Source organism: Pseudophryne corroboree, chromosome 8 (assembly GCF_028390025.1).
Source record: "Pseudophryne corroboree isolate aPseCor3 chromosome 8, aPseCor3.hap2, whole genome shotgun sequence".
Classification (NCBI taxonomy): domain Eukaryota; kingdom Metazoa; phylum Chordata; class Amphibia; order Anura; family Myobatrachidae; genus Pseudophryne; species Pseudophryne corroboree.
In genome coordinates, this window is record NC_086451.1 from 53,511,190 (window position 1) to 53,536,870 (window position 25,681).

The 25,681-nt window shown below is 47.1% G+C and overlaps 1 protein-coding gene across 1 annotated transcript in view; it reads right to left on the minus strand.

Moving 5' to 3' along the window:
- LOC134948429 (blue-sensitive opsin-like) overlaps positions 1-25,681 on the minus strand; it is a 51,372-nt gene that overhangs the window by 20,907 nt on the left and 4,784 nt on the right. The window contains exons 2-3 of the mRNA XM_063936383.1: positions 25,479-25,647; positions 4,711-4,876 (exon numbers count right to left, since the gene is read on the minus strand). Coding sequence (XP_063792453.1) covers positions 4,711-4,876; positions 25,479-25,647 — 335 coding nt within the window. The remainder of the gene's footprint in view (positions 1-4,710; positions 4,877-25,478; positions 25,648-25,681) is intronic.

Below are 25,681 nucleotides of genomic sequence, written 5' to 3' on the forward strand. Positions count from 1 at the left end.
TTTCCTTTCCAGAAAAGATTCTGAATTTTCTTCCAACTCTGAGGTCCCTATACATTTAATGGAACACGTAGTGCACCTTTCAACTGTATTTCTGTATTAAACTGTATTACAGGCACATGTTAAGCAAATTAAGACACTTTAAACAGATAAAAGTATTATATGTAATAAAACAGGCCCAGTAACCTCATTTCATGATTAATTTAAGCTATATATGATGTTAAACTGAGCATTTTTATGAAGAGAAAAATCAAAAGTTGAATATAATAAATTAGATGGCCCGAACGTGGTAGTAGGTTGGGCTTTGATGTGTTGATTTTGCGTTGATTCTGCTCCTTATAACACAGGGAGGAAGAGTTTGCAGTTTACAATAATAAAATAAAAATGTCAGTGTATAAGTAAAAGCTTTAGCATTTTAACTTTTTGTTCTATATGTGCACCACTTTAAGTCACTGGTCACTTGGTTTTATCTCTTTGTGAGTAAGGTAATATTCAAGCAGGGTCCTCTTCCCTTATTTTACATCTCTTAAGGCCAGCGGGTGAAGTGAGCGACCCGCTAGATTGGCCTGCATGCAGGCCAATCTAGCAGCAGCGATAGCGATGCGCGGGGCTGCGCATCGCTATCGCTAAGGGGGCTACACACGGAGCGATCGTGCTTAAAATCTAAGCAATCTAGTCAGATTGCTTAGATTTTAAGCAGCGATCGCTCCGTGAGTACCCCCCTTTACTTAACCCCTTTTCTTTTCAATATTCCCTTTCATGGCACCAAATCCCTTGGCTTTCTGCCACCCTGATACTTATTTCAGTGCTGTTTACTGACGCAGCTATGTTTACATACCCTGTACTTGTCCTATATTGTATTCAACTGTAAGTCACTGTCTTCGTGTTTTTCTTATTTGTTTACTTTGTAATTGGGCGCTGTGGATCCCATGTGGTGCCATATAAATAAAGGAAAATAATAATAATTACGTCTTGCAGAATCACCACCGCTGACTAGCATTTCATTGGCAGCCAGAAACAAAGGTGGTCATTCCAAGTTGATCGCAGCCTGCAACTTTTTGCTGCTGCTGTGATCAACTAGTCCACGCCTATGGGGGAGTGTATTTTAGCATAGCAGGGTGCGATCGCTTGTGCAGCCCTGCTATGCTAAAAAAATGTCAAGCAAAACTAGACTAGGCCTGGACATACTTACCCTGTGCGATGGATCCAGTGATGATGGGCCCAGCTTTGACATCACTCCTCCGCCCTCCGTTCTGCTGGACACGCCTGCGTTATACTCACCACTCCCCGAAAACGGCTCCAAACGGTCCGGATCTACCCTGTCACGCCTTCTTCCTGTCAATCTTCTTTGCGGTCGGCTCTGTGACCGCTTAATTTGTAAGTCGCGATATAGCTGGGCAACGTCACGCACGCGCACTGCGCAAGCCGCGCATGCACATTCCGCACCCGTTCGCACCGCAGCGATAAACCGCTGTGTGCGAACGGGTCGGAATAACCCCCAAAGACGGTAGAGGATGTATTGCAATTACATGTTACGTTGCACGTGCTAAATGGATAGCGCAAATGCATCCAGAGGTCCAGAGTAGAAATGTATGGGTTTGGATTTACTCTGTTCTTAGCACCAGAATTAACGCGAGTTTGGATTTATCCAGATTTTTCTTATTGGCTAACCAAAACACATGACATCTGAGAGCCAATAAGATGCTGTTTTGAGATCCGGGTAAATCCGAGTAAATCCGGGTAAATTTGAACCCGCACATCTCTAATCCAGAGGCAAAGTGACAAATAAAAAAGGAGAATTATAGCTGGGAGGGGGGTGTCCTAGTTAATTTCTAAATTGCAGTGTGAAAACAAAGCTGCCCAGTATTTATGGGCTACATGCAAAAGCAGACATTATTTACCCAGGTATGGATCAACAGGTCGACCCCATTTGGTCGACATGAAAAAGGTTGCCATGATCAAAAGGTCAACAGGGTCATTAGGTCAACAAATAAAAGTTAGTTAATGGAAATGGTCGACAGGTACAAAACATTAACACATGAAAAGGGCAACACATCTTTTTGTTTTTAGTTTTTTGTTTCGTTTTCACAGTCAAACCACAGGGAACCCCAAATAGTGTACCACGTCCCCTTGCATGGCCCGCATCGCAGGTTACTATTCCCAATTGTAGCCCGCGTGCATGGCAAAATATGAAAAAGCTGGAAAAATGCTAAAAACCCTTAAAAAGTTGTTTTGACCATTTGTGTGTCAACCATTCTCATGTCGACCATTTGAACATGTCGACATTTTGTAACTGTCGACCATAAGAACTGTGTACCTTTTACATGTTGACTCAATACCCATGTCGATATAATGCATGTCAACCACTAGTGGTCGACCTATTGACTTGTTGACCTGTTTACTGACGACCTACAGACCGGATACCACTTATGCTGCGCGCATGTAAATAGATTAATTTGCACCTTGCGCACTGCGGCGGTTTCTCCAGGAGCAAAGTTGCTCTTGTTTTGCTTTCCTAATGCTGCATAATCCCCGTTGTGTTACATGATACGCTCAGCAGTGACTAGAGACAACATCAACTGCAGATTTTATTGATGCTCTATTATGAAAGCCTCTACTGATCGTATTATGGCCCAATTTGGTTTTGTATCCATAATATCTTGGCAAAGAGTTAGCATGCTTCAAAGGAGTCTGTAACCGCCAAACCACTCAGGAGGACAGTTGCAGACCCTATTCAGTATGGATTGCAAATTCTGCTTTTTAGCAGAATTTGCAATCCTTTTGATCGCATGCTGGGGGCCGCCCATCGCAGGGCAAGGCCGCCCAGCATGCTACCGGCCGCCTCCCCCTGCGATCACCCTGAAATTGCGGTCGCACCGCAGTTTCCGCGTGATCGCAAAAATAGCCTGGCTGCGACAGCAGGAGGGCCGCCACCATCTTTGTGATCGGAGCGGCTGCGTGTGATGTCACGCAGTCACTTTAATCATGCCCACACCACGCCCACAGATCATCTGCCGCCACCTCCGTTTCCCTGCCGCCACCCCCACAATCCTTCCTTTCCGCCAAGGAAATGAAGCGTTGCCAACCCCCCCCCCCCCCCCACTTCCTCCAGCCCCGCGAACGCCTCTGTCTGATTGACAGGCAGAGGCGTTTGCATTTACCGCAGGGCAAGACGGGCCCTGAACATGTACCCGCATCATCATCATCATCGTAATTTTTGCGGTTGGATTGCCAATTGCGATCCAACCTGAATAGGGTCCTGAGATCATACTCCTTCTGCAATCGGCATTTAGGGTCCTGATTCAGAGACGGAAGAAATCTCGATGCTGTACGCATGGAAGTCATTTTTTTGCCACTGCAAATGCATCTAAGTTGCATGTGCCGCCATAGTTCTACAGCGGCGGTCTCAGAGAGGATGTATTCGCAAAGTAATTTGCAGTTAAGGACCAAATGCAGATGTCTCATGATCATTTCAGGGACTCCCAGAATGAGCTTCTTAATACATGTACTGGCGCCTGCAACATTTGCCTATTTATGCACAGCCGTTGCGTACAAATTTGCAGCTGCGACAGATTTGAAATGCAAACATCAGGCCCTTGGTCCCTACACAAACCTCTTCCTGCAAGGGGTCAGTAGAATTTTTTAGCTTGGAAAAAATTATATTCAAACAACTTTTTCATTTGGAAGTAACTAACAAGACAACTTCTGCTTTTACGAAGGGGTGTGGTATACATTGAAGATCTACACTGTCTAGATAGACCGCCAATAGGTCGGCACGCATTAGGTCAACAGGGTCAAAAGGTTGGCAGATAAAGGGTCGATGGTGGTTAAGGTCTAAGGAACAAAATGGGGACAGGGTCGAAAGGTTGACATAACAATGGTCGACACAAAAATGGTTGACACATTTATTTATTTTTTGGTCACATTTTGTATCTATATATTCTGTGACCACCGTCAGTACAAACGTAAACCCTCGCAAGCTCTCTTTGCTCGCCACGCTTCGGGAAAGGTGGCTCGCACCATTACCGCAACGCTCGCCACAGGTTACTATTTTCAATCCACGTGGATAGTAAATGAAGCAAATGTTGGGAAAACACGTGAAAACCCCCCCAAAACATGTGTAAAGTATTTTGTGTTGACCGTTGTCATGTCGACCTTTTGTACCCGTTGGCCCTTATGTACTATATGTTGGCCATATGGTGTCGACCTAACTAGACGGTGTAGATCTATCATCCGGATACCTTGTGAAGTGCCAGACTTTATTCACCAAGCATGTGAGAGGCCTCTGGGAATGTTTCCCAGTGACCGTCTGTTTTAACCCCAGCTTGTTTTATTTCTGTATTGTAAAATGTAACTTCTGGTGGCATCAATCCTTCCACACCCAGACACACCAGAAGCAGCAGCCTGGTAGTGAAAGCCATGACAGCTGACGTCCTATCTGATTGGCTAACACAACTGATATCTCCTACAGCTGTTGGAAGAGACTGTGATATCTTCTGACATGTAGCCAATAGCATAGGTCAGCTGTCACGTTTTTAGGAGTCTGAATTTCAAGTCGAAGCCGTAGAACTGCATGACAAATCACATAACATTAGAGTGATATACCATTCACTGTGCATTCTATTGATGGATGTATACAGCTATATTTGCACTGTGACTTTGTAGACATACGGCAGCGAACTTATATGTGTGGTATCTTAAAGCAGCACTTACGGCATGGAGAGTAAGGAGCAGGCGACCATAGGAGAACACAATGACCGACAGAGGAAACCCAAAGCAGAAGCAGAACATGAAAAGTACATAGGACTCATTGTTCCACTTGTTGTTCACCGTGTACCAGTCTGGGCCGCAGGAACACTGCAGACCTTCCGGGATGTACCTGCAACAGCAAACACATATCAGCCACAAATAAGAAGGGCTTGTCATCAGTGGAAATGAAAGGGATGTGATAATGGAAAGATGAGCTGCAGCTACCCAGACCATTATTACTAGAGAACCGGGTGATAATAACAACAGACTGATAATTATCTTTAATTCGCACAATGGCCCTCATTCCGAGTTGATCGCTCGCTAGCTACTTTTAGCAGCCGTGCAAACGCTCAGTCGCCGCCCACGGGGGAGTGTATTTTTGCTTTGCAAGTGTGCAATCGCATGTGCAGCCGAGCGGTACAAAAACATTTTGTGCAAAACAAGAGCAGCCCTGTAGTTACTTATCCTGTGCGATGATTCTAGTGTCAGAGGTCCTGGAATTGACGTCAGACACCCGCCCTGCAAACGCCTGGTCACGCCTGCATTTTCCCAAACACTCCCAGAAAACGGTCAGTTGACACCCATAAACGCCCTCTTCCTGTCAATCTCCTTGCAAACGGCTGTGCGAATGGATTCGTCGCTAGAAGCAATGCACAGCAACGATGCTGTTTGTACCCGTACGACACGTGTGCGCATTGCGGTGCATTACGCATGCGCAGTTTTGTCATTTTTTTACCTGATTGCTGCATAGCGAAAAACGGCAGCGAGCGATCAACTCGGAATGAGGGCCAGTGTTCTTTACCAATAACCAGAGGCGTCACTGGGTCTGGTGACACCCGATGCACACTCTGTATTGGGGGCCGATTACATCACTCCAGGGGACCTCCGGGGGCAGCCCAGCATCCTCCGAAATGCTGGGCTGCCCCCTGGAGACTAGACTGCCTGCACTGTCGGCTCCTCTTCTATGACAGGAGCCGGATGCTGCAGGAGACTGTCACACTGCAGAACCTGTTTCCTGTGACTGCAGAGGACCCGGCATTTTGGTGTCACACCGTCTGAAGGTGACACCTGGATGCGGGCCACAACCCCGCACCACCCCCTCCTGACACCTCTGCCAATAACCAATACACTCTTGCATGGGTTGGGTATGCGTGACTGGCGGTCAGGAGACCGACTGTCACTATACCGGAGCCGGGAGATGGCCGGATCGCCGCAGGTTCTATTCCCACTCTATGAGTGGCGTGGACACCCACAAGTGGGAATAATCCCGGCATGCCGACTTTCGAGATTCTAAGGGTGCGGGATGTAGGGGGGGGGGGGTATTGTGACTGACGGTCTCCTGACTGTCAGTCACATAACTACATCCCTCTTATAGCACACTGAATGAGCCGAAATTCACCTTGTAGCACACTGAATGAGCCGAAATTCACCTTGTAGCACACTGAATGAGCCGAAATTCACATTGTAGCACACTGAATGAGCCAAAATTCACATTGTAGCACACTGACTGAGCCGAAATTCACATTGTAGCACATGGTACGAGCACATGGTACGAGCCAAAATTCACATTGTAGCACACTGAATGAACTGAAATTCACATTGTAGCACACTGAGTGAGCCAAAACTCATATTGTAGCACACTGAATGAGCTGAAATTGTGACAGCAGGGACAGCCAGAGTGACGACAGGGAGAGAGAGACAGTGACGACAGGGACAGAGAGACAGTAACGACAGGGAGAGAGAGACAGTGACGACAGGGAGAGAGAGACGACAGTGACGACAGGTAGAGAGAGACGACAGTGACGACAGGGAGAGAGAGACGACAGGGAGAGAGAGAGAGAGACGACAGGGAGAGAGAGTGACGACAGGGAGAAAGAGTGACGACAGGGAGAGAGTGACGACAGGGAGAGAGTGACGACAGTGACGACAGGGAGAGAGAGACGACAGTGACGACAGGGAGAGAAAGACAACAGTAACGACAGGGAGAGAGTGACGACAGGGATAGAGTGACGACAGCGATAGAGTGACGACAGCGATAGAGTGACGACAGAGAGTGACGACAGAGAGAGTGACGACAGAGAGAGACAGTGACAACAGGGAGAGACAGTGACGACAGGGAGAGACAGTGACGACAGGGAGAGAGGCAGGGGGGAGAGAGAGTGACGACAGGGAGAGTGACGACAGAGGGAGAGTGACGACAGGCAGAGTGACGACAGCGATAGAGTGACGACAGAGAGTGACGACAGAGAGAGTGACGACAGAGAGAGACAGTGACGACAGAGAGAGACAGTGACGACAGGGAGAGACAGTGATGACAGGGAGAGAGGCAGGGGGAGAGAGAGTGACGACAGGGAGAGTGACGACAGAGGGAGAGTGACGACAGGCAGAGTGACGACAGTGACGACAGGGAGAGTGACGAGAGTGACGACAGGCAGAGAGTGACGACAGTGACGACGGAGAGAGTGACGACATTGACGACAGGGAGAGAGTGACGACAGTGACGACAGGGAGAGTGACGACAGGGAGAGACAGTGACGACAGAGAGAGACAGTGACGACAGAGAGAGAGAGATGGGGAGAGAGTGACGACAGGGAGAGAGTGACGACAGTGACGACAGGGTAGAGAGTGACGACAGAGAGAGAGTGACGACAGAGGGAGAGTGACGACAGAGGGAGAGTGACGTCAGTAACGACAGGGAGAGTGACGACAGGGAGAGTGACGACAGTGAGAGTGACGACTGTGACGACAGGGAGAGTGACAACAGGGAGGGTGACGACAGGGACAGTGACAGTGACGACAGGAACAGCAGGGAGAGAGGTGACAGCAGGGGAATATTACCTTATTTGTTGCTGGCAGCAGTGAGTTGGCGCCGGGCGGCTGGTGAGCGGGGCCGGCGGACGGCTGGTGAGCGGGAGCAGCGGACGGATGGTGAGCGGCGTGCGCGGGCGGCAGGCAGCGGTGAGCGGCTGTGAGCTAATACAGCGCTCTACATAGCCGCCGGCCGCCGCGCAGGGACGGGGAGCACCATGTGCAGCAGGATGGCCACTTCCCTCGCCTCCTGCTGCACTTTCTGGGCTCATTTCCGGGTCAGTGGAAGAAGTGGCGGTATACCATACCGCCGTATACCGCCCCACTTCGACCACTGCATATAATACAAGCATCCATTTCATAATTCACAGCAAAAGCAGTCACATTGCTTGGATTGCAGAACTGGCCGTATACACTAGAGCAGTATTTCCCAACCTCGGTCCTCAAGGCATACACACAGTCCAGGTTTTCCGTAATATCCATGCTTGAGCACAGATGGTTAAATCAAAATAACTGAGGCACTAATTTAAGTCACCTGTGCTCAAGTATGGCTATCCTTAAAACCTGAGTGTGCCTTGAGGACCGTGTTTGGGAACCCTTGCACTAGAGCATAGGTTCTCAAACTCGGTCCTCAGAACCTCACAGAGGTCATGTTTTCCAGATCTCCTCACAGAATCGCAAGTGAAATAATGAGCACCACCTGTGGATCTTTTATAATGTCATACCTCCCAAAGGCAGATCAGGACTTCTGCGCATCCGAAAAAGGGGTGTTCCTTGGTGGAAGGGGCGGTGGCTTCGCAGGGATGACGCGACCGCAAGTCACGCCTCCCGATTTTGTCACTTAGGGGCATGCTCAACGCTTTGTGAGCTGCTGGTATAACCCCAGCCCCTCTGTCTCCCATGAATAGACGCTGTGTGCATGCGCACAGCTTCTATTCATTGCTGCTCTGCTATTCAGAGCAGAGCGACAGGAGGCCTCAAACTGCCCACCCCCCTCCCCAACCGTGGGACACTGCCGTCGCGGATGGCCAAGAAACGGGACTATCCCGCGAAAAATCGGGACAGTTGGGAGGTATATAATGTGTCAGTGAGTAATGAACACACCTGTGCACCTGCTGGGTGACCTGGAAAACATGAACTGTTTGGGATCCTGAGGACCCAGTTGGAGAACCCCTGCAGCACAGCATGGATAACGTATTAGCCTGTTTATTCACACAGAGAACAGAATATGCACCTGATTTACACAAGGAGATGTGGCTGCACAGTGGTAGAAATAAATGATGTGGGAGATTCAAGATTTTTCAGGTAGTCCCCTTCACCTCCAGAAGAGTGGGCACCACTCCAACATCTCACCCACTTTCTAGTGAAGTGGGTAGAATGGGGAGAGTAATATAAGGAATCCGTGGTCCTCCAGGAGGGGGGCGGGGCCTAGTGGAGCATTTGTTTATGTAATGTTTACCCTGCCCCCTATGCAAATATGTGCCAATTGCATGATTTTACCTCATGGGGCGGAGCCTAATGACATAACTAGCCCAACCCCTGTCACCAATCTATTAAAAAAAAAGAGGTAGACCTGCAAGAGAGCAGGGCAAGAAAAGTCTGACCCGGGGCACGCTTTCTGTATCTATAGATTAAAATGTAACTTTTATTATCACTTGATAAAACTGTAAGTTACACAAAATCACTAGGTAATAGTATAAGACAAATTTAATACATACCTAAATATTAGGTCATAGGACCATTCATGGAAATATATTCAAAGATAAGTGCTAATTAATGTGGCAGACCTTTCTCTGCCATGAGCGAAAATATTGATCAATAATAATGCTCTGAGTTTTCATGTGGTAAAGGTACTCATAGCACATATCAGTGATATCATATATAAGTGTGCTGGTTTACCACAAAACTTGACGAGCACCAATATTTAAATTATAATCTCTCCCATGGTCTATAACCAATTGCCACAATAGTAAGGGGAGTGGACTTCCCTGTGCGCGACTTTAAACCACCAGATATGATTTCAAAAACATCCACACACAATTCATATGTACACCATATCATAAATATAGGTGAATTGAAATCTATATACTTCCAACCCCAATTGTGAATAGATGGAGCCGTAGGCCTCCTTTTTGTAGAACGCAGCTCTACAGAAAATAATGCACAATTTGTCTTTTGTGTAGAGTTTGTATGTACTTCAGACCGTCATTCAGAATTCATATTCCTCTGCATAGTATACTATGGATAAATAGAGAGTGCTATATATCGGTATTAAACAATTTCAGTTCAGAATTCATATCAATCTGTACACCACAATATAAATAAATGGATAACATTACATGTCATTCATGATTAGTTTCATCACAATGTGGAGTTAGAGGGTACTACATATCATTGATTTCAGTTCAAACTTCATATCAATCAGTACACCACCATATGAAGACAGGGGGATGGCATTGTATGTTATTTATGCTTAATTTCATCACTGTGTGGAGTTTGTATGTGCTTCAAACCATAACTGAAAATCAGTAAAACAGTAAATTTTCTTCATGAAAAATACTCCTCAATAGGGAATAATACACAGTTTTGAATACCCTATACTAATATTTTGGATTCAGCATTGAAAATAGTTCTCAAAAAATGTTTTCTTGAATAAGATAGAAAAGAATACCGGAGTATTTGGAAGGTGCAGACCTTCTGCTATCTCAAACATCTGCTTAAAGCATCGAATGTCAGGATGAGAGGGGCCTGCCTCCTTCACTACGGTATTGAATGGGAGAAATAGAGGTACCCACTTCTGCTTTTCCAATTTTGCTGCTCAGAGCTCTCTGTTGCTAAAACATTGCAGAGTAGCCCGGCTGCTGGAATGAGAGGGTGCGTACATGGAAAGGAAATCACATAGTTATCCAATTTAAATAGAAAAAAGAAGAATTAGTACCGAGGTACTTGGAGGGTTAGACCTTCTGCTTTCCCAATATCTGCTACCCGCATCGAATATCGGGATGAGAGGGGCCCGTTCCCTTCACCTCGGTATGAAAAAAGATAAGTAGAGGTCTCACTTCTGCTTTTCCAATATTGCTGCATGACATTGCAGAGTAGCCCGGCTGCTGGAATGAGAGAGTGAGTACCTATATATATGAGATGAACAGAGAACTGTATATGATGAAAATAATTCCACAAGTCTCTCTGTGTTTAGGTATAGGGAATTGGCTAATAAACCGTGTCTGTACTGCTAAATTGTGGAATTTGGCACAGAAGATATGTTGTAAACAGATTTATCTGAAGACATATAGTACCTGTGGTTCACCAATCTAAAAATAGCTGTTTGCTGCAATACTCCCGTGCAGTATCTATATCTGTCACATGTTAACCAATACACAGATATAGAACATAGGCTGGAGTCTACCATAAAGTCTGTTCTGTACCCACATCAATATAATAATGTGTAATATAAATATGGTGCACCGGACTATGATTACTGCTGGCTATATTGCTGACATGCAGTATCTGGCACTACTTATCTGTAGGTAGAAAGGCTGGTGTGGTACAAGTAACAGACATCTGATGGTCCGCGCGCGCTCTGGGAAGCCGCCGGCGTCCAGGGTCCGCGACTGGAAGTCGGACCCGGCTTACCGGAACCGGAAGTAGACGTACGTTTCGCTCCTAGAGCTTGGTCACTTGGTCGACCAGCCTTTCTACCTACAGATAAGTAGTGCCAGATACTGCATGTCAGCAATATAGCCAGCAGTAATCATAGTCCGGTGCACCATATTTATATTACACATTATTATATTGATGTGGGTACAGAACAGACTTTATGGTAGACTCCAGCCTATGTTCTATATCTGTGTATTGGTTAACATGTGACAGATATAGATACTGCACGGGAGTATTGCAGCAAACAGCTATTTTTAGATTGGTGAACCACAGGTACTATATGTCTTCAGATAAATCTGTTTACAACATATCTTCTGTGCCAAATTCCACAATTTAGCAGTACAGACATGGTTTATTAGCCAATTCCCTATACCTAAACACAGAGAGACTTGTGGAATTATTTTCATCATATACAGTTCTCTGTTCATCTCATATATATAGGTACTCACTCTCTCATTCCAGCAGCCGGGCTACTCTGCAATGTCATGCAGCAACAGAGGGCTCTGAGCAGCAATATTGGAAAAGCAGAAGTGAGACCTCTACTTACCGTATCTTTTTTCATACCGAGGTGAAGGGAACGGGCCCCTCTCATCCCGATATTCGATGCGGGTAGCAGATATTGGGAAAGCAGAATGTCTTACCCTCCAAGTACCTCGGTACTAATTCTTCTCTTTTTTTCTATTTAAATTGGATAACTATGTGATTTCCTTTCCATGTACGCACCCTCTCATTCCAGCAGCCGGGCTACTCTGCAATGTTTTAGCAACAGAGAGCTCTGAGCAGCAAAATTGGAAAAGCAGAAGTGGGTACTTCTATTTCTCCCATTCAATACCATAGTGAAGGAGGCAGGCCCCTCTCATCCTGACATTCGATGCTTTAAGCAGATGTTTGAGATAGCAGAAGGTCTGCACCTTCCAAATACTCTGGTATTCTTTTCTATCTTATTCAAGAAAACATTTTTTGAGAATTATTTTCTATGCTGAATCCAAAATATTGGTATAGGGTATTCAAAACTGTGTATTATTCCCCATTGAGGAGTATTTTTCATGAAGAAAATTTACTGTTTTACTGATTTACAGTTATGGTTTGAAGCACATACAAACTCCACACAGTGATGAAATTAAGCATAAATAACATGCAATGCCATCCCCCTGTCTTCATATGGTGGTGTACTGATTGATATGAATTTTGAACTGAAATCAATGATATGTAGTACCCTCTAACTCCACACTGTGATGAAACTAATCATGAATGACATGTAATGTTATCCATTTATTTATATTGTGGTGTACAGATTGATATAAATTCTGAACTGAAATTGTTTAATACCGATATATAGCACTCTCTAATTATCCATAGTATACTATGCAGATGAGTATGAATTCTGAATGACGGTCTGAAGTACATACAAACTCTACACAAACGACAAATTGTGCATTATTTTCTGTAGAGCTGTGTTCTCCAAAAAGGAGGCCTACGGCTCCATCTATTCACAATTGGGGTTGGAAGTATATAGATTTCAATTCACCTATATTTATGATATGGTGTACATATGAATTGTGTGTGGATGTTTTTGAAATCATATCTGGTGGTTTAAAGTCGCGCACAGGGAAGTCCACTCCCCTTACTATTGTGGCAATTGGTTATAGACCGTGGGAGAGATTATAATTTAAATATTGGTGCTCGTCAAGTTTTGTGGTAAACCAGCACACTTATACCCCTTTCACATCGCACAAATAACCCGGTATCGACACGGCATATTGCCGTGTCGAACCGGGTCAGTGTGCGATGTGAAAGGTCCTTTGACGATTTAGCGGGTCGCCTGACCCGGTAATTCAACCCGGTAAAAAAGAAGTGTTATTACCGGGTTGATTACTGGGTCAGGTGCGGTGTGAATGGGAGCCGTGTCGATGCGACACGGTTCCCATTCACAGCATAGGGAGAGGCGGCGCAGGAGATGAGCTCATCTCCCGGCGCCGCCTCCACCCCCGCCCCTGCTGCTCCCTCCGCTGCTATGGCAACCGACCCGGTATATTGCCGGGTCGGAAAGCCAGCAGCGGAGCGCAAATGCCGGATCCCACCCGGTAAGGACACGTTTGTCTTACCGGGTAGGATCCGGCATTTGCGGTCTGAATGCGGTATTATATATGATATCACTGATACGTGCTATGAGTACCTTTACCACATGAAAACTCAGAGCATTATTATTGATCAATATTTTCGCTCATGGCAGAGAAAGGTCTGCCACGTTAATTAGCACTTATCTTTGAATATACACTGCTCAAAAAAATAAAGGGAACACTAAAATAACACATCCTAGATCTGAATGAATGAAATATTCTTATTAAATACTTTGTTCTTTACATAGTTGAATGTGCTGACAACAAAATCACACAAAAATTATCAATGGAAATCAAATGTATTAACCCATGGAGGTCTGGATTTGGAGTCACCCTCAAAATTAAAGTGGAAAAACACACTACAGGCTGATCTAACTTTGATGTAATGTCCTTAAAACAAGTCAAAATGAGGCTCAGTAGTGTGTGTGGCCTCCACGTGCCTGTATCACCTCCCTACAACCCACACAAGTGGCTCAGGTAGTGCAGCTCATCCAGGATGGCACATCAATGCGAGCTGTGGCAAGAAGGTCTGCTGTGTCTGTCAGCGTAGTGTCCAGAGCATGGAGGCGCTACCATGAGACAGGCCAGTACATCAGGAGACGTGGAGGAGGCCGTAGGAGGGCAACAACCCTCAGCAGGACCGCTACCTCCGCCTTTGTGCAAGGAGGAACAGGAGGAGCACTGCCAGAGCCCTGCAAAATGACCTCCAGCAAGCCACAAATGTGCATGTGTCTACTCAAACGATCAGAAACAGACTCCATGAGGGTGGTATGAGGGCTCGACGCCCACAGGTGGGGCTTGTGCTTACAGCCCAACACCGTGCAGGACGTTTGGCATTTGCCAGAGAGCACTAAGATTGGCAAATTCACCACTGGTGCCCTGTGCTCTTCACAGATAAAAGCAGGTTCTCACTGAGCACATGTGACAGACGTGACAGAGTCTGGAGATGCAAAGGAGAACGTTCTGCTGCCTGCAACATCCTCAAGCATGACCGGTTTGGCAGTGGGTCAGTAATGGTGTGGGGTGGCATTTCTTTGGGGGAACGCACAGCCCTCCATGTGCTCGCCAGAGGTAGCCTGACTGCCATTAGGTACCGAGATGAGATCCTCAGACCCCTTGTGAGACCATATGCTGGTGCGGTTGGCCCTGGGTTCGTCCTAATGCAAGACAATGCTAGACCTCATGTGTCTGGAATGTGTCAGCAGTTCCTGCAAGACGAAGGCATTAATGCTATGGACTGGCCCGCCCGTTCCCCAGACCTGAATCCTATTGAGCACATCTGGGACATCATGTCTCGCTCCATCCACCAATGCCACGTTGCACCACAGACTGTCCAGGAGTTGGCGGATGCTTTAGTCCAGGTCTGGGAGGAGAACCCTCAGGAGACCATCCGCCACCTCATCAGAAGCATGCCCAGGCGTTGTAGGGAGGTCATACAGGCACATGGAGGCCACAGACACTACTGAGCCTCATTTTGACTTGTTTTAAGGACATTACATCAAAGTTGGATCAGCCTGTAGTGTGTTTTTCCACTTTAATTTTGAGGGTGACTCCAAATCCAGACCTCCATGGGTTAATAAATTTGATTTCCATTGATAATTTTTGTGTGATTTTGTTGTCAGCACATTCAACTATTTAAAGAACAAAGTATTTAATAAGAATATTTCATTCATTCAGATCTAGGATGTGTTATTTTAGTGTTCCCTTTATTTTTTTGAGCAGTGTATTTCCATGAATGGTCCTATGACCTAATATTTAGGTATGTATTAAATTTGTCTTATACTTTTACCTAGTGATTTTGTGTAACTTACAGTTTTATCAAGTGATAATAAAAGTTACATTTTAATCTATAGATACAGAAAGCGTGCCCCGGGTCAGACTTTTAGTCTTTTCTTGCCCTGCTCTCTTGCAGGTCTACTTCTTTTTCAGTTTGTTGAACTAATTTCCCAGGTGCACCACCAACCCAGTGCCATAGGTATTACACTAATTGAGCCTTCATGTTGGTTTAGACATTATTGAGTAACTCCTAGTGAGTTGAAATTATCTGTGGTTACTTTCCACAGGTCTAGTGCGGTTTCAAATTCTTTTGTCTAGACCAGTAGTTCTAAAACTCGGTCCTCAGGACCCCACACAGTGCATGTTTTGCAGGTAACCCAGCAAGTGCACAGGTGTATTAATTTTTCACTGACACATTTTAAAAGGTCCACAGGTGGAGCTCATTATTTCACTTGCGATTCTGTGAGGAGACCTGCAAAACATGCACTGTGTGGGGTCCTGAGGACCGAGTTTGAGAACCTGTGGTCTAGACCAATCTATTAAACTAGGTAAGAATGAAAAGTATACTACACAATATAGTACATGGACTGTTTTTGGTAACAAAGCCATATTTAACCTGCAAATAAATTAGGAAATTAGAACAAGGAGAAAAGAGAAACACAAAGTATAATTTAACCTCAAATCAATACACGCTTCTTCCCTTTAAAAGATGTAGTGGGATTATGCTTTATTGCTGTGGATCAATGGCAAATATCACTATAATGAGCATAGATCATAGCAGCATTATAATGGTATTAGTATAAGTGGAAGGGATTTTTTTAACACATTCAGCATTTTGGTGTATGCACCACAAACAATTTGCCTCCTAGCACGTCAATGTGAATCTGTGGGTAAAAGGGGACGCATCCAACTCATAGTTGCTGACACCCTGGCTGCTCCCTCTGGGAGGGGGGGCGGGGCAGATGCATCATGCGTCAAAGTGGGCGGGGTGGAAGCGGAATGGGGGAATAGGGGCCGCCGCTGTCCCTGGAGACAAAGTAGAGAAGAGAGTAAAGGAAACTGGTTAGGTTCTGTTTCTATGGTTGTAAGATCACATTTTATTTTATCTATTAGGGCTGATAGGCGCAGGGTTGGACTGGCCCACAGGGGCATAGGGGAAATCCCTTTGGGCCCCACTGCCTGAAGAAGCCCTCACCCCTGCCTCATATCACACATTGTAACTCTATTAGAGGGTCGTTTATATTGGGCCTTATTCAGGTTGTATTGCGATCCACCCCCGCAGTTTCTTTGGCTTTGCCAGCCGCCCTGCGACGGCAAGCTCAGCCTTACTCAGCCGATGGTCGTGATGTTCATCCAGAACTGCGATGGCATCACATCACAGTGTACAGATTGCAAATACAGGAAGCAGGGAGCTAGGCACCTTTCTCCAACATTTGCACTGCTAAGGATTGCATTTGCAAAGCTGCGGTGAGCATCTTTGCAAATGCAATCCTTACTGTATTAGGCCCATGGTGTCACGATCCGGGTATCTGGACGCCATTACTTACCCTTCAGATGCCTCCTAAGGCTGGCTCAGCGTTCCAGGACCGGATCCCGCTGTTCCTGAGTTTCCACATGCAGAATGTCAGAGTGGTGATTTCATCAGCCGCGGCCTCCGCTGTGCCCGCGTGGTTAAATGTGCGCTTGTCAGTCTGGCGTCTCCTGTCTCCTGTGGCCGGCGTCGCCATTACTGTTTCAATTCTCACATGGATTACAAACCAAACTTCCCTCCAAGTGTCTGCATGGGCGCAGCCATCTTGGATTTTGTCATCTGATTATTTCCACCAATCTGCTGTCTGTATTGTTGATTTGCATAATTGCCTAGCCAACCCCTTCCTTGCTGCAGGTATAAGTATGCTGTGCCTGAGCAAGGAAGGCGTCAGTGCTTTGGTTGTCTAACCTAGTTCCAGTTTGTCTCTCTCCTGTGGTTGTCTTCCAGGTTCCAGCTCCTGTCTCCAGACTTCTGCTATAGAGACCCGCACCAGCATTCCATCTGCGGTGTAGCCTGACTCTCCGATCCATTCTGGACTCACCTGTTTCCAGCTACAACAATCACCTGCTTCCAGCCCAGCTTCCAGCAGTGTACAGCTTCTCTTAAAGGGCCGGTGTCCTTTCTGCAGTTTACCACTCTCCACCGGTATTATTATTTCACCGCTCTCAAACAATCACCTGCTTCCAGCCCAGCTTCCAGCAGTGTATAGCTTCTCTTAAAGGGCCGGTGTCCTTTTCTGCAGTTTACCACTCTCCACCGGTATTATTATTTCACCGCTCTCAAACTCCAAACTTCATTATTATTTCATCGCTCTCAAGTTCGTTTATTATTTAACTGGTTCCAGCCAGTATCCACTCCGTACCAACAACAGTCTGGTTCCAGCCAGTATCCACAGCAGCCGTTTTACCTTCAGCAGCCCAGCCTTTCCTGGAACATCAGCTGGTACGATCCTGGGTTCTCTCCATTGCTACAGTCAGGCCTGGTAAGGACTTTCCAACTAGAAGATTATAAGAACTGTCTCACACTACCAGTGCCTGTGGCCCTTGCCACCCTGTAGTACCCAGGAATTGTATTTATCCTCTGTTGACTTTTATGTTTCCTTTTACTGCTGCTGTGTTACAGAGTTTGTCATAATAAACATCATTGACTTTTATCCTGGTTGTCGTGGTCACGCCTTCAGGCAGTTATTCTACATGTTACTTACATGTCTAGGGGTCTGATACAACCTCCCAGGTTCCGTTACATCTCAGCCCCTACAACTGAGGCTGCCTCCCGTCAGCTCAGGCCCTCAGTTGTGACAGTAAGCACTGACCTAATGAATCCAGCCGAAGACCAGGATCAAGCGGCCAGGCCGATGCAAGAACTGGCAGCCCGACTTGAACATCAGGAGGCTGCACAGGGCCACATCATCCGCTGTCTCCAGGATCTCTCTACACGGCTGGATGGGATTCAAACGACCCTCCGTGGACCTGGCACGTCCGGTGCGTCCACTACAGTAACACCAGCTGTAACCCCACCCACCTTACCCATTTCCAGTCCACATCTTCATCTTCCAACGCCAGCAAAATTTGATGGATCTCCAAGGTTCTGCAGGGGATTTCTCAATCAATGTGAAATCCACTTTGAGCTTCTACCTGGCAATTTCTTCAGTGACCGTACCAAAATTGCCTATATCATCTCCCTTCTCAGTGGCTCAGCCCTTGACTGGGCATCACCTTTATGGGAGAAGTCTGATCCCCTGCTATCCTCCTATACTGACTTTGTAGCTACATTCAGGCGCATCTTCGACGAGCCAGGCCGGATAACATCTGCTTCATCTGAGATTCTCCGTTTACGCCAGGGAACACGTACTGTGGGACAGTATCTTATACAGTTTAAAATCCTGGCATCCGAACTGGCATGGAACGACGAGGCCCTGTATGCTGCATTCTGGCATGGCTTATCAGCCATGCCAGAACGCATCAAGGATGAGTTAGCTACCAGAGACTTGCCCTCTAAGTTGGATGAGCTAATTTCTCTTTGCACGAAGGTTGATCTACGTTTCAGAGCGAGAGCAACCGAGCGAGGAAGATCATCTACTCCTAAATCTTCTGCTCCTCCTCCTCGTCAACCATCTCCATCCAAGGATGAGCCTATGCAAATTAGTCGTTCCCGTCTATCTCCCGCTGAGCGCCGAAGACGTCTCTCTGAGTCTCTCTGTCTCTACTGTGCAGCTCCGTCGCACACTATCAATGCCTGTCCCAAACGTCCGGGAAACCCCAGATCCTAGCTCGCCAAGGAGAGGGCCGGCTAGGAGTAATGATCTCCTCTCCATCTCCTCATGACTGTAACCTCCCAGTGTCGCTCCAAATTGCTCAACGTTACAGGAACGTCATTGCCCTCCTTGATTCCGGAGCAGCTGGGAATTTCATAACCGAAGCTTATGTTAAACGGTGGTCCCTACCCACCGAGAGACTGTCCTCGTCCATCTCTTTGACTGCCGTGGATGGCAGCAAGATTTTTGACGCAGTCATTTCCTTAAGGACTCTTCCAGTTCGTCTGAGAGTGGGAGTTCTTCATTCTGAGTATATTTCTTTTTTAGTGATTCCAAGAGCCACACATCCAGTGGTTTTAGGCCTTCCATGGCTCCGTCTCCACAACCCATCAATTGACTGGACGACTACGCAAATACTGGCATGGGGTCCCTCCTGTGCTGAGACTTGTTTAGCCAAAGTTCTTCCTGTTTGTTCTTCCTTCCCCAGGTCATCTGATGTTCCGCCTCCTCCATATCAAGACTTCACGGACGTGTTCAGTAAAGCCTCTGCTGATATCCTTCCTCCTCATAGAGAATGGGACTGCCCAATCGACCTCATTCCAGGGAAGGTTCCACCGCGAGGCCGAACTTATCCGTTGTCTCTGCCTGAGACACACTCCATGGATGAGTACATCAAAGAGAACCTGGCGAAGGGTTTCATCCGACCATCTTCTTCTCCAGCCGGCGCAGGCTTCTTCTTCGTTAAGAAGAAAGACGGTGGTCTGCGTCCGTGCATCGACTACAGAGGTCTGAACGACATTACCGTCAAGAACCGATACCCTTTACCCCTGATTACCGAGCTCTTTGATAGAGTTAGTGGTGCAACTATTTTCACAAAGCTGGACTTGAGGGGTGCCTACAATCTCATCCGAATCCGTGAGGGTGACGAGTGGAAGACCGCCTTTAACACCCGTGACGGACATTATGAGTACCTCGTCATGCCCTTCGGATTGAGCAACGCTCCAGCAGTCTTCCAGCACTTCGTGAATGAGATTTTCAGGGACATCTTGTACCGCCATGTCGTGGTTTATCTAGACGACATCCTCATCTTTGCTAATAATCTCGAAGATCATCGTTTCTGGGTAAAAGAGGTTCTTTCCCGTCTCCGTGTCAATCACCTCTATTGTAAATTGGAGAAGTGTGTGTTTGAAGTTAAAACCATTCCGTTTCTAGGTTACATTGTGTCCGGTTCCGGACTAGAGATGGATCCTGAGAAACTCCAAGCAATCCAGAATTGGCCTATACCCTTAAGCCTCAAAGGGGTCCAGAGGTTCTTAGGGTTCGCCAATTATTATAGAAAATTTATACGAGACTTTTCCACCATCGTGGCGCCTATCACTGCATTAACCAAGAAAGGTGCTAATCCGTCCAAGTGGTCCGAGGAAGCTACACAGGCCTTTCACCTTCTGAAGCAACGGTTCATCTCTGCACCAGTTCTGAAACAGCCCGACACCGACTCTCCTTTTATCTTAGAGGTAGATGCCTCCTCCGTTGGAGTAGGAGCAGTGTTATCCCAGAGGGCCAAAGATGGACATCTACATCCTTGCAGTTTCTTCTCCCGGAAGTTCTCCCCAGCTGAGCGCAACTATGCCATTGGCGATCAGGAGTTGCTAGCCATCAAGCTCGCTCTGGAGGAGTGGAGATACCTGTTGGAGGGAGCTTCCCACTCAATCACCATACTTACCGACCACAAAAATCTTTTATATCTCAAAGGCGCACAATGTCTAAATCCTCGTCAGGCCAGATGGGCACTTTTCTTCTCTAGGTTTGACTTTAAACTCCAGTTCTGTCCGGGTTCTCAGAATCGTAAGGCCGATGCCCTTTCCCGCTCATGGGAGCAAGAAAATGAGTCCGAGTCTGCAGACAAGCATCCTATTATTAATCCGTTGGCATTCTCCACGGTAGGGATGGACTCTACGCCTCCACCAGGGAAAAGTTTTGTTAAGCCAGTTCTAAGGAAGAAGCTCATGCATTGGGCCCATGCTTCCCATTTTGCTGGACATACAGGCATTCAGAAAACCCTTGAATTTATTTCTAGGTCCTACTGGTGGCCAACTCTGAAGAAGGACGTTATGGAATTTATTGCCTCCTGCCCAAAGTGTGCCCAACACAAAGTCTCCCGCCAGTCGCCTGCGGGGCAACTGGTTCCATTATCTGTTCCCCGTCGACCTTGGACCCATTTGTCGATGGACTTTGTTTCCGATCTACCTATCTGCAACAAGTTTAATACCATCTGGGTGGTAGTTGACCGGTTCACCAAGATGGCACATTTCATCCCTCTCACCGGTCTTCCGTCAGCTTCCAAGTTGGCTCAAGTGTTTATACAAGAGATCTTCCGACTTCACGGTCTTCCTGAAGAGATCATCTCGGATCGTGGAGTACAATTTGTAGCCAAATTTTGGCGAAGTTTGTGTCAAGCCCTCCAAGTCAAGTTAAAGTTTTCCACGTCTTACCATCCTCAGACCAATGGTCAAACCGAGAGGGTGAATCAGGACTTGGAGGCCTTCCTCCGTATATATGTGTCTTCCTCTCAAGATGACTGGGTTCAACTCCTTCCTTGGGCCGAGTTCAGCCACAACAATCAATACCATTCCTCATCTTCTTCTACACCATTCTTCATTAATTATGGATTCCACCCTAAAGTCCCAGAATTCCAACCGCTTCCCGCAACTTCTGTCCAGCAGTGGATGTCACCTTGCGTCAGTTTTCAAATAACTGGAGGAACGTCCGCGCAGCCCTGCTTAAAGCCTCATTCAGGTATAAGAAGTTTGCCGATAGGAAGCGTAGAGCGGTTCCTGCTCTCAAGGTGGGTGATCGTGTGTGGCTGTCCACGAAGAATTTGAGGTTGAGAGTTCCCAGCATGAAATTTGCACCTCGCTACATCGGACCCTTCAAGATTGAACAAGTCATCAATCCTGTTGCCTACAGGTTACAGTTACCATCCTTCTTGAAAATACCCAGGACATTTCATGTTTCTTTGTTGAAACCGCTGATCCTGAATCGGTTTCATTCCGCACTTCCTCCAGCTCCCAAAGTTCAGACTCAACGGGGAGTCGAGTACGAGGTGGCCAAGATTTTGGACTCACGTTTCCGTTACGGTCAGTTACAATACCTCATTGACTGGAAGGGCTATGGTCCTGAAGAACGCTCTTGGACCAATGCCTCAGACGTCCATGCTCCTGCCTTGGTCCGAAATTTCCACGCAAAGTTTCCTTTAAAGCCTAAGAAGTGTCCTGGGGCCACTCCTAAAGGGGGGGGTGCTGTCACGATCCGGGTATCTGGACGCCATTACTTACCCTTCAGATGCCTCCTAAGGCTGGCTCAGCGTTCCAGGACCGGATCCCGCTGTTCCTGAGTTTCCACATGCAGAATGTCAGAGTGGTGATTTCATCAGCCGCGGCCTCCGCTGTGCCCGCGTGGTTAAATGTGCGCTTGTCAGTCTGGCGTCTCCTGTGGCCGGCGTCGCCATTACTGTTTCAATTCTCACATGGATTACAAACCAAACTTCCCTCCAAGTGTCTGCATGGGCGCAGCCATCTTGGATTTTGTCATCTGATTATTTCCACCAATCTGCTGTCTGTATTGTTGATTTGCATAATTGCCTAGCCAACCCCTTCCTTGCTGCAGGTATAAGTATGCTGTGCCTGAGCAAGGAAGGCGTCAGTGCTTTGGTTGTCTAACCTAGTTCCAGTTTGTCTCTCTCCTGTGGTTGTCTTCCAGGTTCCAGCTCCTGTCTCCAGACTTCTGCTATAGAGACCCGCACCAGCATTCCATCTGCGGTGTAGCCTGACTCTCCGATCCATTCTGGACTCACCTGTTTCCAGCTACAACAATCACCTGCTTCCAGCCCAGCTTCCAGCAGTGTACAGCTTCTCTTAAAGGGCCGGTGTCCTTTCTGCAGTTTACCACTCTCCACCGGTATTATTATTTCACCACTCTCAAACAATCACCTGCTTCCAGCCCAGCTTCCAGCAGTGTATAGCTTCTCTTAAAGGGCCGGTGTCCTTTTCTGCAGTTTACCACTCTCCACCGGTATTATTATTTCACCGCTCTCAAACTCCAAACTTCATTATTATTTCATCGCTCTCAAGTTCGTTTATTATTTAACTGGTTCCAGCCAGTATCCACTCCGTACCAACAACAGTCTGGTTCCAGCCAGTATCCACAGCAGCCGTTTTACCTTGAGCAGCCCAGCCTTTCCTGGAACATCAGCTGGTACGATCCTGGGTTCTCTCCATTGCTACAGTCAGGCCTGGTAAGGACTTTCCAACTAGAAGATTATAAGAACTGTCTCACACTACCAGTGCCTGTGGCCCTTGCCACCCTGTAGTACCCAGGAATTGTATTTATCCTCTGTTGACTTTTATGTTTCCTTTTACTGCTGCTGTGTTACGGAGTTTGTCATAATAAACATCATTGACTTTTATCCTGGTTGTCGTGGTCACGCCTTCAGGCAGTTATTCTACATGTTACTTACATGTCTAGGGGTCTGATACAACCTCCCAGGTTCCGTTACATCTCAGCCCCTACAACTGAGGCTGCCTCCCGTCAGCTCAGGCCCTCAGTTGTGACACATGGTCTCTAATGGCAGGACAAGCCTGTGGGGGAACTAGCCACGCCCTGTGTTAATTGGCCACACTCCTCAAGCACTTCATTCTTCTGGCGGACCCTTCATGCTCCAGTCTGACACTGGGTAGGATATGTGATTTATATGAATATGTGGAATCACTTGGAAAAAATAGAATCACAATTGTGTTGCTTGTACTAGGGTTGAAAGTGAAAACGTTTTATAGAGATTGCTCTACTGCGCATGCGCAAAACCCCGGGAAAATGTTCCCATTTTCCAGGTGATTTCTGCAGTTTACTGCCATCGGCGCGGGACTCTGAAGAGGTAAGTATTCAAGAAATGGGTGCACCATGGGGGTCATTCTGACCCAATCGCATGCTGCAGTTTATCACAGTGGTGCAATCGGGTCAGAACTGCACATGCGCCGCATTCCAGGCGGCTGAAGGCCGTCGCTGTGCTACGATCGCCTCTGCCTGATTGAAAGGCAGAGGCGGTCGCTAGGCGGGGGGTGGCGAACGGCGCCGTTGGCCCGCCATTCCGTTGGCTCGGTCCGGCCAACGCAGGCGTGGCAGGACCGTGCGGGGGCGGGCCGCAGCGGCTGCATGACGTCACACGAGCACGCTAAAGCTGCGCTGGCCGGGAGCTACTCCTAAAGTGCAAAAGCATCGCCACTGTGCGATGCGTTTGCACTTCTGCAGGGTGGGCCGGCACTGACATGCGGGGCGGGATAGCCCTGTGCTGGGCATCCCACCGGATGTCTATGGTCATGATCGTAGCCCTGCAAATTTTGCAGGGCTATGATCAACTCGGAATCACCCCCTATGTGCAGTGTGGCTTCCCCTGGACTCTAGAGCCCATGTGCAAAGCACACTCTGCATCCATTATAAATACGCCAGCGCTTCTTTCACAATGGACTCAGAAACTTTCCGTTCAGCTGTATTTTCTAAGGTCATTCATTATAGTTTCATTTGTGTCTTATGTCTTGCTGCCCAGAGGGCTTAATGCAGGCTTAAGCAATTGCTCACACTCAGCATGGCACGTCTGGCAAATGAGTGATAGCAGTTCTACAACAGCTACAGAGCCATGGGTCACCAACCAGCACCATACAGGTACAGCTGTCTGCGTTTCTGAACCGTGACATTGCAAGCTGTCTATAGTTACACCTAGTCTGCCGAATTTAAGGTTACATATTTAATATGTGTATTACTCTTTTTAGGTGTAGCTGAGAAGATGCTATAAAGCTCTCCGACCAACCCCCATCCCCCCAAACTGTATTCAGGGATCTTATCATGTGAAAATTAAGGTGCTCATGGAAGAACTACAACGGTAGCAGCTGCTAGGGGGTCAGGGAGCTGAGGGTGTACCATAATGCCCCTCAGATTAGGGATGGCTCACCAGAGTGGCCTCCATCGATGATTAATGCTGATAGTGACACAAACCATCAATGGCAGGCAACTATTCTGTGTGGTACCATTGATGGTTTTATCATTGTTGTTGTCGTACATGCCCAGTGGGTGGCGCTGCTTCTGTATGAGAGCCAGGGGCAATGCTGGGCTGTGACTGACAGAGGAACCTGTCCAGAAGGACATGATCCAGCCATGGACCATCAATGGGTTTGAAACATCAATGGTCGATGGCGATCTTTACCTAAGATGCGAGGATACTGGTCAGCTGCCACCCATATTGGTTGGTGTCCTTCACCCTCTGTGCTGTGTCAAACCAGGTTGAAACTGAGCCCAAAGAGCACAATGACGCAGCAGGGGGCAGGTACAAACATCATTAGGCTCTAGCCTTCAAAGACCTTCATCCTATCCTTTGTTAAGGCTTGATATGGGGTGGCTTTTATGGTCTGAAAAGTGTTGTGGCTTTTCCCTTCCAAATTATAGGAAACCAAATGACAATAGAAGATTGGGGGCTCGGAAAGCAAACTTCATAACAGTACATATTTATTATTTCTCTAAGAGATGAGAAGTACCATACCTGCTCCAGCCCAGCAATGGGGGAGTAGCTGCCATTAACCCAATCACCCAGGTGAAGACACAGCCGACAATGGCGTGGGTCTCTCTGAATGTGAAGCTGCCCATGGGTTTGCAGATCACCAGGAACCTCTCAAAGGCCACAACAGCCAGAGACCACAGGCTGACCATTCCTAGAAGGGATATGTGAAAACAAAATGTTTATTC